General features: G+C 28.9%; 2 protein-coding genes across 2 annotated transcripts; both read left to right on the top strand.

Moving 5' to 3' along the window:
* Positions 1-412: 412 nt before the first annotated feature.
* Positions 413-4,567, top strand: LOC128961156 (uncharacterized). The gene is made up of 4 exons (XM_054307361.1): positions 413-1,049; positions 1,115-1,817; positions 1,903-3,906; positions 3,969-4,567. Exons 1-4 carry the CDS (start codon positions 501-503, stop codon positions 4,565-4,567), a joined length of 3,855 nt encoding a protein of 1,284 aa, XP_054163336.1. The 5' UTR covers positions 413-500.
* Positions 4,568-6,066: 1,499 nt separating this feature from the next.
* On the top strand, positions 6,067-7,135 carry LOC128961155 (embryonic polarity protein dorsal-like). Its single transcript, XM_054307360.1, has 4 exons — positions 6,067-6,231; positions 6,418-6,713; positions 6,786-7,038; positions 7,112-7,135. The coding sequence occupies exons 1-4, from the start codon at positions 6,067-6,069 to the stop codon at positions 7,133-7,135; spliced, it is 738 nt and encodes a 245-aa protein (XP_054163335.1).
* Positions 7,136-12,822: the final 5,687 nt, after the last annotated feature.

Below are 12,822 nucleotides of genomic sequence, written 5' to 3'. Positions count from 1 at the left end.
AAAATATATTAAAAAATAATTTAAAATTCAATGTTAAATATTTATGTTAAAATATTGGAAATTTGCAATTAATATTTGCAATATATATATCACTTAAGTTTATAAATAACATATTTTATTGCAATATAAAACTATATACAAAGTATTAATATATGTATTTTTTAAAATATATAATATATTATTATTAATACACTTAAAAATAATTCATCACTTTTTTCAAGGGCTACTATTACTAGTTTGTCATAAATTAAGTTTTAAAAAATTTAAATTTTAAATTTCAATCATAAACTTGTACTTTAAATGAACCAAAATTTCTAAAAAATAACAAATTTTTTAATAACTATTTTGTATTTTATAAAAAAAAGTATGCATTGATAGCAATATATTAAATAATAAAAATTAATTTGTGATAAACAAGGTTTAGATTACAGTAAAAACTTTTGAAAATAGTATTTCTCAAATTGAGTAAAGTTTTTAAATAATTTTTAAATGAAAATACAATGGATTTAGAAATAGCTATCGCGTGGACTAATTTGACATTTACTACAAAAAACAAATGCTTTAGTAAAGAGACAACTGTTTTGGATTCATTGAAAGGTGCCGTCGCTTTCGGTACATTGACGGCACTGATGGGACCGTCCGATTCGGGAAATACTACTCTTCTCAAGTGTCTTAGCCATCAAATCAAATACGGTATAAGTAGTGAAACATTGATTTACGCCAACAATAATTCGGACATCCGATCCTGTTTTATCCATCAACGACAGCGAGAGTCACTGTCTATGTGTTTAACTGTCAAACAAAACTTGATATATGCGTCCAAATTAAAGAACAGTTGTTTTAGTTACCAAATCAATCATCAAAAATGTGCTGAAGATTTGATGTCTGAGTTGTCTATGAGTCATATTGCAGACATCAGAGTTGTTAATTGCAGTGATAATCAACAGCAATGTCTATCCATTGCTATAGAGCTGACACAATATGACAAACCAAACTTTATGTGCATCGATAAGCCGACAACAGGTCTGGACATAAAGGCGGCCGAAAATGTATGAAAAACTTATTGTTTATATATATATTTTGAAACAAATATTGACAATTTCTACCAATTTAGGTGATCCAGTGTTTAAGTAATATAAGCAAAGCATACAAAATAGCAGTTATTGTATCAATAGATGTGCCAAACACTGACACACTTATGCTCATCGATCAGCTCTATGTGTTGGCTAAGACTGGTTTGTGTGTGTATTTTGGTTCACCCCGTGATCTGTCCGTCCATTTGACCGAATGTGAGATTGAATACAATCCGAATGAGAGACCTATTGAAGCACTGGTCAGAAGCTCTGCCAACAATTCCGATGATCAATACATCCAGAACTTGAGTGATAAAACCAACGATGATATGGAGTGGTTGGACAACAAATGTCAAACTGATACCAAGTTTTTTGATAAAGGAGTTTTCATCCAAAGTTCAAAACGATTTAATCTCTTCGATATTTGGTATCTTTTAATGCGAATGATAACAACTGATTATATCTGCAAATGGAAATCACTTTTGGCCGAAATGATCATTTCGTTGACATTTCCAATAATTCTTGGATTACTTTTTAATCGTGATATCACTGCTACCGACGGCTGTCTAAATGATAGCTATTTTAACAGAAGTTGTACTCAAATATTGGACGAGCAGTTAGTACTGGACGACGGCGTTAAATACCACTATTTGGTCGCCGCAGTAATGATAGTAATGAGACTAACGTTATCTACGGTTGTCTTTCAAAGAGATGTTCAGATATTTTTCACAGAACACCAAAACAGTTAGTTTTTTTCTAATAATCATAATTATAATAACTTATATTTTTGATGATTTTTAAAATTGTTAATCTATCTAAATTTAACCAGGATGGTATAGCACCGGTGTATTTTATTTAACTAAAAATTTAATAGATATAGTTCCTGTGCTGTTTTGTACTGTTATTATGTCGATCACCAGTTTTTATATGACCGCTCCCATCTATGACACCCATCGACTGGTCCAATATGTGACAGCATTTATTTTCGGTGCAATTGAAACACAGAGTTTGGCATATTTATTAGTCACACTGTTTGTTAATCTTAAAGTATTGTCCATCATCGGGATGTCCATCATTTTGTTTGTTTATAGCAATGTATTCAGTAATGCAATGCTAAGAATTGATGATTTACCTCTGGGACTACAATCAATAGGTTTGCTATCAATGGTCTATCATTTATATAATCAAATTTTGGTTATCATATATGGTCTTAATTGGTGTCCTAATAATAACAATTCATATGTAATGCAAAAATTTGGATTAACTAATTCAATGGTCAATTCACTGCCTATATATCAGCTCAGTTCATGTCTAATATTCCGGATTCTAGCGCTTCTCATACTTTATATTAAAGCCAATAATACGTTTGATTGTATGAAAAACTTGATGTCAACTCATATTAAGTTTAAAGCAAAATCCAGTGAAAGTGAAAATCGTAAAAATAGCCGAAATTTACGAAGAGTTTCGGTAATTGATGTCAATAAGATCTTCGGTAAAGTTTATGTCAATGAAGAGAAAATTGAATTTGAAAATAGATTGGAGATAATTGAGCGACAATTTGATAGTAAATCTCATAGAGAAATATCTATTGCATGGACTGATCTGACATTTAAGAAAATTGACAATTGTTTTGCAAATGAAGTGGTTATTCTTGATTCAATCAATGGTTATCTTGAATTAGGGACACTCACGGCATTGACGGGTCCACTGGACAGTGGAAAGACAACTCTATTAAATATTATTAACGGTTTGCATAAGTCATACCTGACTAATGAGACTCAAATACATTTGAATCGGTATCAATTGATACGCAAGTGTTTTATAGCAAAAGATGTTTCAAAGCATATGTTATGTGGTCTTAAAGCTAGAGAAGCACTCATTTATGCGTCGATGTTAAAGAATGTTAACAAAGACATCGATCACAAAACAAAAGTCAATGAAATGATGAATGACTTACTTATCAGTGATATCGCCGACACTTCATGTGGTAACTGTAGTGTTGGTCAACAGAAACGTTTGATTGTGGCCATGGAATTGATTGCATGTGATGTGCCTAATGTCATATGCATTGATGACCCAATAGATGGTCTCGACATTATGTCAGCCGAAGTGGTTATACAATGTTTGAAATATCTGAGTCGTAAGTACAGTATATCAATAGTGACATCAATAGTCAACTCAATTGGTTTCAATATTTTTAACCAATTTGATCGGTTATATATCTTAAGTAATTGTGGCAAATGTCTATATTATGGTTTACCAACAAATCTTAAGAGTCACTTAAATGATTGCTCTATAATTGTTGATGAATTTCAAACACCTGTCGAAGTGATCAACAAATTGGCCTTAAATGACAACAACGATAATCTGGTAATTAAGTTAACAAACACGACATCTGTTAAACTCAGAGATGATATACTTATGCGCTATAAGAATGAGATAAAAATTTCTGCAAATGGATTCAATAACGGAAGCAAACGATTTAATTGGTCTAACTTTTGGACTGTTATGCGGCGCACAGTTATCTATAATTATCGATACTATTGGAAAGTATTGCTATTGGAGTTGATAGTTGTCGCACATTTTGCCATTGTTTTGAGATTATATGCCAAACCCGAGATGACTGAACCAAACGGTTGTGTCGGCAGTTTTGATGATGAATTTCCGTACAGATGTAACAAATCTGATGCTAAACTCGATGACGAAAGTCTTACCGCACGGAACATAGCATATCACTGGTCGATGATTTCGGGTTTTGTATTAATCACTTTAGTTATATCTACTTTAAAATGTTTGATTGAAATGAAGACATTCTTAACAGAACATAGAAATGGTAATTAAATATATTGTTTTACTATAAGTTTAATCATTTTATTTTTTTAAATGATCTTAAAGTCTGGTACAGTACTGGTGTCTACTTTTGGACCAAAACAGTGGCCAATATTATACCGACACTCATCAACACACTGATTGTTACGTCTATAGCAAATATATACAACCAATTGTCAATATTTTTGATGTTAACATCTGTGATGACATTAGCCTCGTTAGTGATACAGAGTATGGGTTATCTAATTGGTGTCCTATTTAGCGGAAATAAAAGTTTGGCGGCAATGATAGTCGCCGCCTGTTTTGCAGATCAACTGTTGTTATCTAACTTTATAGTACTAACCAAAAATCTTCACTACTTTCTGGAAATGGTCAGTGATTTATCTGTCATTAAACTGGTTTCAGAATCAATCGTTGTCTTCCTCTACGGTTTCAATCGTTGTAATGACAATGAATTATCTTTTCCACTCTATTACATGGACATCACTGATCAGATATTTTTTAAGAATATTAGACTATTGGTCTATCAAATGCTTTTCTATCAGTTGTTGACATTGATTGCGATTATCATTAAAACAAATGCCTTTCCTGAAGATCAATCTTATAAACAACAGTTTCTTTTACTATACACCAGATTTAAACCTAAAAAGATATTAATACTGTAATTGGATTTTCACTCAATTTCATTAATTTATTTAAGTTTGTAATACAGCACTTAAAATATATCGTAAAATATAATATAAATATATATTATATTTTACGATATATTTTAAGTACTGTATTACAACTTATATATATATATATATATTAATAATTAAAATTAACTCAAATAATACAATTAATTAAAAAGTACAATAAAAATTTTTGATTTAATTATAATATTTATTTAATTTTTGGAATAAATCAATTGTAAAACTATTTTAATTTAATTTTTTTATCAAATATGAATAACAATATCATTTATAGAAATTATTAACATCAATTAACCTAAATTCATATGCTTTATAAATTATTTCATATTAAACTATATTATATTATTTTTTTGAAATATACAAAAAAAAGACAATTAAAATAAATGAATCACACAATTAATTATTACCTATATTTATCAACAAAATGACATTGAATTAAATTTTTACCATAAATTTATCCCAAAATTGGAGGATTTTCTCACATTACGTAATCGGTTGTAAACTAATTGTTTTCATAGTGTTTTTAATAACTGAATCAATGGTTTAATCCATGAAAAAAAACTATTGCATAATATTTACTGTATAAAAACAGACTAAATATATAAATAAATATATATATCTAAATAATTAACTAATATGTTATATACACTATATTGTATAATATTATATACAACATTTATAAAAAGTATTTACTATATTAATATTTATAATATAAAACTTCCTCACATTTACATATATTATATACAGTATATAAATTAGCATCAAATTATAATTATATATTTTATTAAAAGCATAGGTAAATGTTTAAAAAACAAAATTTTCACAAGTTTTCAGTGGAATTTTCCCGTTTGACAGCGAACTTGAAAATCATAACTCACTAAAACAATATTTATATATTTGTATATAATTTTTGCATCAATTTTTTAGTATTATTATTGTTGTTTTTGTTATAACTGTAGGTATAATTAGCATTAATTTGATTTAATTTTTACAATTTTTTTTTTATAAAAAAAAGTAAACAAAAAGATATATTTTTTGGGAAAACAATTAATTAATTTATTTAAAAAATAACTTTAAAAGACAAAACATTTTTCCCAATATTAAGTGTCATTAAAGAAAAAAATTGCGATAAAAATTTTTGCATATAATATACAGTATATTTGTACATAAAATATGTATATTTTATTTATTTACTATACAAAAAAGTTATATATATTTTATTTAATTTAATAGGTTTTTATTTCTAATGAAATTTTCCCATTAAATAGAAAAAAAATATTTTAATGAAATTGAAAACAAAAAAAATATTAATAACTCGTCCGAGTCTTCGAAAACATTTCGAAAAAAACATTTGTTGTTTTAAAACAATTTTTTTATTTAAATATTTATCAGAAAATTAAAAGTCTAATTTGTAATCATAAATATATTTTTTGAATTTTTATTTATTGAGTTAATGTTATTAATATAATATAATGAGTGACAAAATACTGTCGTTAAATCAGACACCGTATGTTCGGATCATTGAACAGCCGGCCAGAGGCGGCACCCGATTTCGGTACGAATGCGAAGGCAGAAGTGCCGGATCCATACCGGGAGTCAACTCGACGCCCGATATCACCACATATCCGGCAATTCAGGTATGAAAATATTAATTTGTTAATAAAGTTTTCAATTATAAATGTGATCCTTTAAAAAAATGTATGTTTGCATTTTGAATAACCTTGGATGATGATGATTAGTTTGGAAAAATTTTTCAAATAAATATTTATTGATATTTACCATTTGTTTATATATATCGATATATATATATATATTTAAATTAGATAATGAACTACACGGGCAGTGCATTGGCCATTGTTTCGTGTGTGACCAAAGATTTCCCGTACAGACAACATCCGCACAATTTAGTGGGCGAACGATGCAGTAATGGTATCGCAAAGATTGTCATCGACAACAAGGATATGATCGCCACATTTCCATCGATGGGCATACAGTGCGCCAAACGCAACGACATACGAGTGCGATTGAAACGACGACAAGCCCTGCAAATTGATCCGTTTGACTGTGGCTTTGATCATATGAATTGTTCATCATTTGAGATCAATTTGAGTGCTGTTAGGTATGTGCTTCAGCAATGGTATGAGTGCTAAAATTATTATTAATTTTTTGTCTTCAATTGCTTAACACTTAGACTTTGCTTTCAAATTTTGATTGAAGACCCGAAGACCAGTCAATACTCAATACCATTGCAACCGGTCGTCTCCGATGTCATCTTTGACAAGAAATCGTGTAACGAACTCAATATTATTGACATATCATCGCACACTATATCGTCAAATGGTTCAAAACTTATGCTTTTTACGTCTTTTGTTTTACGGGACGACATCGAAGTTAGGTTTTATGAATTGGATGACCAAAATCAAGTCAAATGGCAAGACTCTGGAGTCATTGCATTCATATATCGACATTTAGGTATCTCATTATTGACACCCAAATACACGGAATCTTTGGGTCAAGAAAAGACTGTTTATCTGCAACTGAGACGACCGTCAGATCAGGAACTGTCAGCTCCTGTTAAACTGAAATTGGTATCACAAGTGATCGATCAGGACATTGATGTTCAACCAACGACACTGCCGTTAATTGCAAGTATGTCTTACAATTAATTTATTTAGATTTATTTGACTATTTTTATCATTTAAATTTAAATGTTTTCTTTTCTTAAAAAATATAATTTCCCAGAAATATCGAGACCTTCATTAGCCAGTAGATCATTGTCACCGTCGAGGAAGAAGTTGTGTGTCAGCAATGGTGTAGACAATTGGAGAGAAATTGTTGCCAAAAAAGCAGACTTTCCTTTTCCAATACTCAAGGCTGCCATCAAACGAGAAATATTTATAAATCCAGTAATTATATCCTAAAATAATTAAGCAAATATTTTTTATATTATTTATTTTGTTTTTATAATTTTTAATATACAATTTTTTTAAAAATATRCTAATTAGTAAAATTATTACAACTAATTACTTTAATTAATAAACATTTTTTTAATAAATTTACTATTAATTCACAGCCAAAAGCGATATCTAATGAATCAATTGGATCACATAATATCACTAATCATTTTGATTACAACAATAATAATAATTTAAATAATAATAATAATAATAATAAAAATTATTTTATAAAATATCACAATAATAAAGAAGCAAATTATAGCAAACATTTTACAAATTCTAATAACAATATTAATAATGGCAATGATTTTATAGCACAAATAAATTATAGATTTGATAATAATAGTAATAGTAATAATAGTAATAACTATATTAATAATATTAATAATAATATGGGAAATAAAAGATCATTTGACGTTAATGACGACCAAAATCTGGTCATCGATTTGACCACCGGTACGACAGCCGCCGACTCATCGAAATCGTGTAATAAACAACAACTTCAACAACATTTTAATCATTATCGTCATCACCACCACAACCATTATCACAGTCATCTGCAATATATAGATAATAATAATAATAGTAATAGTGATTTAGATGACAATAATCGACAGTCACTATTGGTATCGCATGCAAATGATTTTTGTTGTCAGGTTAACACAATAGATGATACAGATATCGATGTAGTGGCCAATGATGATGATAACGATAATAATAATGATAATGATTGTGATGATAAAGAATTGGCATAATARTTGTATAAATAAATAWATATATATATTTATATATATTGTTATAATTGTTATAATTTAAATATTGTTAGAAAAAAAATTATATTATTTTTTATAAAGATTTATTTGTATTGCTTTTTGACTATATTATTTTTTTAAATAGTTATATTGAAATTAAATAAAGAATTTTATATATATATATATATATATATATATAAAAGTTTAACAATTATTTATTGTTTGTTAATGTGTTTATTTATTTTTAGATTATTTGATACTTTATAAATTCAAATATAATTGATATCAGATATCATGAATCAATGTTATAAATTAATATAATATACTTATAATTATATATACTGTAGTTATTATAAACTAATTTTCAAAAAATTATTAAAAATTAAAGCAATGTTTAATAATTATATATAATATAATAGATAATTTAAATATTACAAAGAGTGAAAAATATATTTAATTTCAAGGATATCTAATGCAATAAATTCATCTAATGTACTGATTATTATATAAACTTTTATCAATCAAATAAAAAATAGTATATATATTTATATATATATATATATATATATATAAAATTTTTAAATAAAATTGTAAATTATAAAATAATTTGTTTTTTGTAAACCTTTGTGATACTACAGCAATAACTGACTGTCCATCAAATTTATAATTTTGTTTGTTTTTTCTTTATATTCTCTCTGAATCTCTCTGTGAAATAGTTTGTGAAAAATTCTGGTACCAACTGTTGTGACCGACTTTCCCCATGAATTRTGTGGTTCAACGGGAAAAAAATGGTTACCCAACGATCAGACACAACTACATTCAATATTTGCGCAAATTTTAAACCAGTAAATGTATTATAAAACAATATTGATATAAATACRGTACTGTATGATTTATTTGCAGCTAAATTATGATTTTAAACTCTAGTTTTTTTAATTGGAAATTTGTTTATTATTTTTTCATTATCTTAAAAATAAATATTGTCATCACTTTGTTATTTTCAGTAATATGATATATATAATCTTGTTTATAATTAAATTTATATTTTACAATCAAAACTCGTGCATAGAGTCAGYATAAACATCATATATATATACCGGTATATATAAACATATACTRTAGTTGAAAAATAATGTTTTGATAATATTTATTATACAAGAAAATTTGTATTATTTTTTTAAATAATAATAATAATTTAAAAAACAGATTAAGGTTTATACCTCTATATAAATAAAAACAAATTATGATTTGAATATCAAATCTTTTTAAAATTAACATTTAGTTTGATTATTAATATAAAACAAATAACTCTCTAAACAAACTCAGGTAATAATAATWAACAACAAATTATTTATTTCGGTCACAATTTTCCCGAAACTTTTTGTTGACCATAAATGAAGTGTCATTGTTATTATCATTAGGCGAGAGTCGATGTTTGCCATTAATACGATGAGGTGATGGTATGTGAGATGATTTATTATCACTTTGATTAGTCGACTCTTCTCGATCTCGATTAACATCATTACCGCCGATGTTAGCAGCGGTTGTCTCATTTGATTTTAATTTGTRATTATTATTATCACCCGTACCTCTCATGTAATATTTGGTAAAAATATTACAATAGTTTGCACGCAATGATTCGGTAGTTATACTAGAATTACTATTTAGATGATTATTATTATGAATATGATAATAATTATTGGATTCTTTTAACTTATTGGTCATCAATGGTGACATTCTGTGTCCATTGAGTCCATTCTTGAGCCGAACAGGAGATTTACGTGAAAATCCGAGTCCCAGATTGCTATAGGTCTTCATGTTTGGCGACACTTGTGGTGATGAATGGGATGTAGTTTTAGATGAAGATGGAGTTGTTGTTGTTTTATTAACAAAATCATTGATAATTATTGGTGTATTCATTGTCTCTTTCTTTATAACCACATTAGTCGTCCTCAAGTTATCGTTGACAGTATTAACAATTGTCGTAACATTCATGCCATCAAATTTTTGACTTTCACTTTTGACATCACTATTGATGGCGTCATTCTTTTGATCTTTCATTTCCTTCTTTCGTCGTTTCATTTGTTGATAATATTTCTTACATTCGTTGCGACTGAGAGTCACTTTGAGATCAATTCCCAATCGGTTCCGATATATAATGTTTTCTTTGCAAACATTCTCCAAAAGGTTTTTAGTTTGTTTGTTATCATTAAGAAGATAATCATTGGTTTGTGACAATAGTTTACTCAAATCGAGAATCTTATCCAACCTATTGTTCTTTTCATTCATTTTGGTCTGAAGATCGACCAACAGTTTAGCGAAATGGAGTCGCGTTTGATTCAATTGRCTGTTAATTTCAGCCAATTCTTGCCGAACGTCATTCTTCAGTGACGACAATTGCCGTCGAAAGTCGTCCAGCATTTGGTTAGTAGTCTTCAGAAAATCTTTGGACTTCATTTGACACGATTGACAACAAATACAACCAAACATTGTCTTAGGTTTGCTAGTCGTGTCTTCAGTTGATTCCAATGCACACAAATTGTCCAAAAATAATGTGAAATTGTCTCTCAAATCTTTATAATCGTCTTCATATGTGTCCAGACTGTCAAAGTCCTGGAAGTGTTTGTAGATATCGTTGAATGCGTTGTCGCAGTCGATAAACTCTTGATTGAGAAAGACATCGCGTTTGATGAGGTTATCGGCCGTCAAATTTTTATGATAGCCGACAAGTGAATTAATCACTCGTTGTCGGTGATAATAACCGGCCGAACTCGCGAATGGCTTAACACAGGTAGCCATCGGGTGGCCAACAGATGGTCAACGAAACGGCGCCAAAAAGTCTTTGGAAAGTCTATGTCTCGTTGAAAGTGTTGTGCGATTGGARAGACAATTGATCCGAAAATTACTAGTCATTCATCACTTATGAATAGAGAGTATAATCGGTAACCATTCGGGAAAAAGATTCGGTAATCAGTGTCTGAAATAAGTGGACAAACAATCAATGAAATATTGGACAGTCTATTGAAATCACAAACATTTTACACATGTTTTGAATATAAGTTATAACTTATAGTATTGTATGTAATAATAACAGTCGTATTCATAGCGATATATCCATAGTTTAACTGTCAATACAATGGTTGTTCCCAATAGAGAGAGACAGAGACTATGATTCAGTCAATACGACTACACACTGCTATTGACACCCCTTATGCTTATAGTCAATGTGTTTGTCCTACAAAATACAGTTTTATTATACTAACGTAGTTTACGTACGRAAAGCTATACTTTATATTATAAAATATTAGTGAGTATTTTGGAGCCAACTTTTTTTTGGGTCATTTCATCCAATAGTGTGATGCAATCGTCACATAAAAGTTACAAATATTTGACTAAAAATGAAAAACTTTTGTTTTAGTATTTATTTTTTTGTGCCTAATATTCATAAGACGATTAGATAGGAAATCATATATAATTTTGTTTTAAGGCTCATGTATTATACTCATGGCTCATGTATGTATAGTCCCAGTCCTATATTTTCTTCACTTCTAGTGTTAACTTGTAATATAAAAATAAACAAACTTTTTACGATTACCTATTAGTTATGTGAAGGTCATTGAACTTTCCTAACAATACCTAACAATAATACCTGTGTCGAGGACAGGAAGGACAGGAAGGACAGGAAGGACAGGGAGGATAGGGATATACTTTACTTTATATATATAATTGAAATAAAATTATTTATTTATTTTTTAAGACTAAAACTATACACATTTTATTGGTTTAAATGTCATCTTAAATATTAAATAGAAATACACATTAGAGTCAACAAATGATTTATATAACATTGAAAAACTAAACTTTTAACTTAAACTTAGTTTTAACATAAAATATTTAAATTTATTGATTAACTTTTTTTTTGAAAAAAAATTAAGACATAATATGAATGTTAAAAGTGTTTGATATTTAATAGATATTTTGTTTTCTATTAATTTTTAAAAAATCAAAAYTTCGATGAATTTAAATAGCGATAAGTTTTGAGAAGTTAAACGAAGAATCGGAGCCTTTATTGGATGTCTTGAGTGTTAGGATTATAAGGAGTGAAATGACAGCCATTGGACCAAATTTGCTGATAATGTTGTCCATCGATTCGGTTTTTATTGACATTATTGGCCACTGTTTGTCTTCAATTGCGCGAACAGTTCGCTCATCAAAACGCTTCAAATCAGTTTCGATTTGAGATTCTCTGCGGTTATCGTCAACCCGTCGATCTCGAGTCTCATCCATTTGTCGATCWCGAGTTCATCYACCCGTCGATCTCGAGTCTCATCCATTTGTCGGTCACGAGTTTCATCTACCCGTCGATCACGAGTCTCATCCATTCGTCTTTCTTGTGTTTCGTCTACCCTTCGGTCGCGAGTTTCGTCCACACGTCGGTCACGGGTCTCGTCCAATCGTCGTTCGCTAGTCTCGTCTACCCGTCGGTCACGAATTTCATCCATTCGTCGGTCGCGGGTCT

This window comes from Oppia nitens, unplaced genomic scaffold (genome assembly GCF_028296485.1).
Source record: "Oppia nitens isolate AA-2021 unplaced genomic scaffold, nextdenovo-longstitch-racon4-pilon3 scaffold5_pilon_pilon_pilon, whole genome shotgun sequence".
Taxonomy (NCBI): domain Eukaryota; kingdom Metazoa; phylum Arthropoda; class Arachnida; order Sarcoptiformes; family Oppiidae; genus Oppia; species Oppia nitens.
The sequence above is the reverse complement of the archived record's forward strand: the minus strand, read 5'-3'. Positions and strand labels throughout refer to the sequence as shown.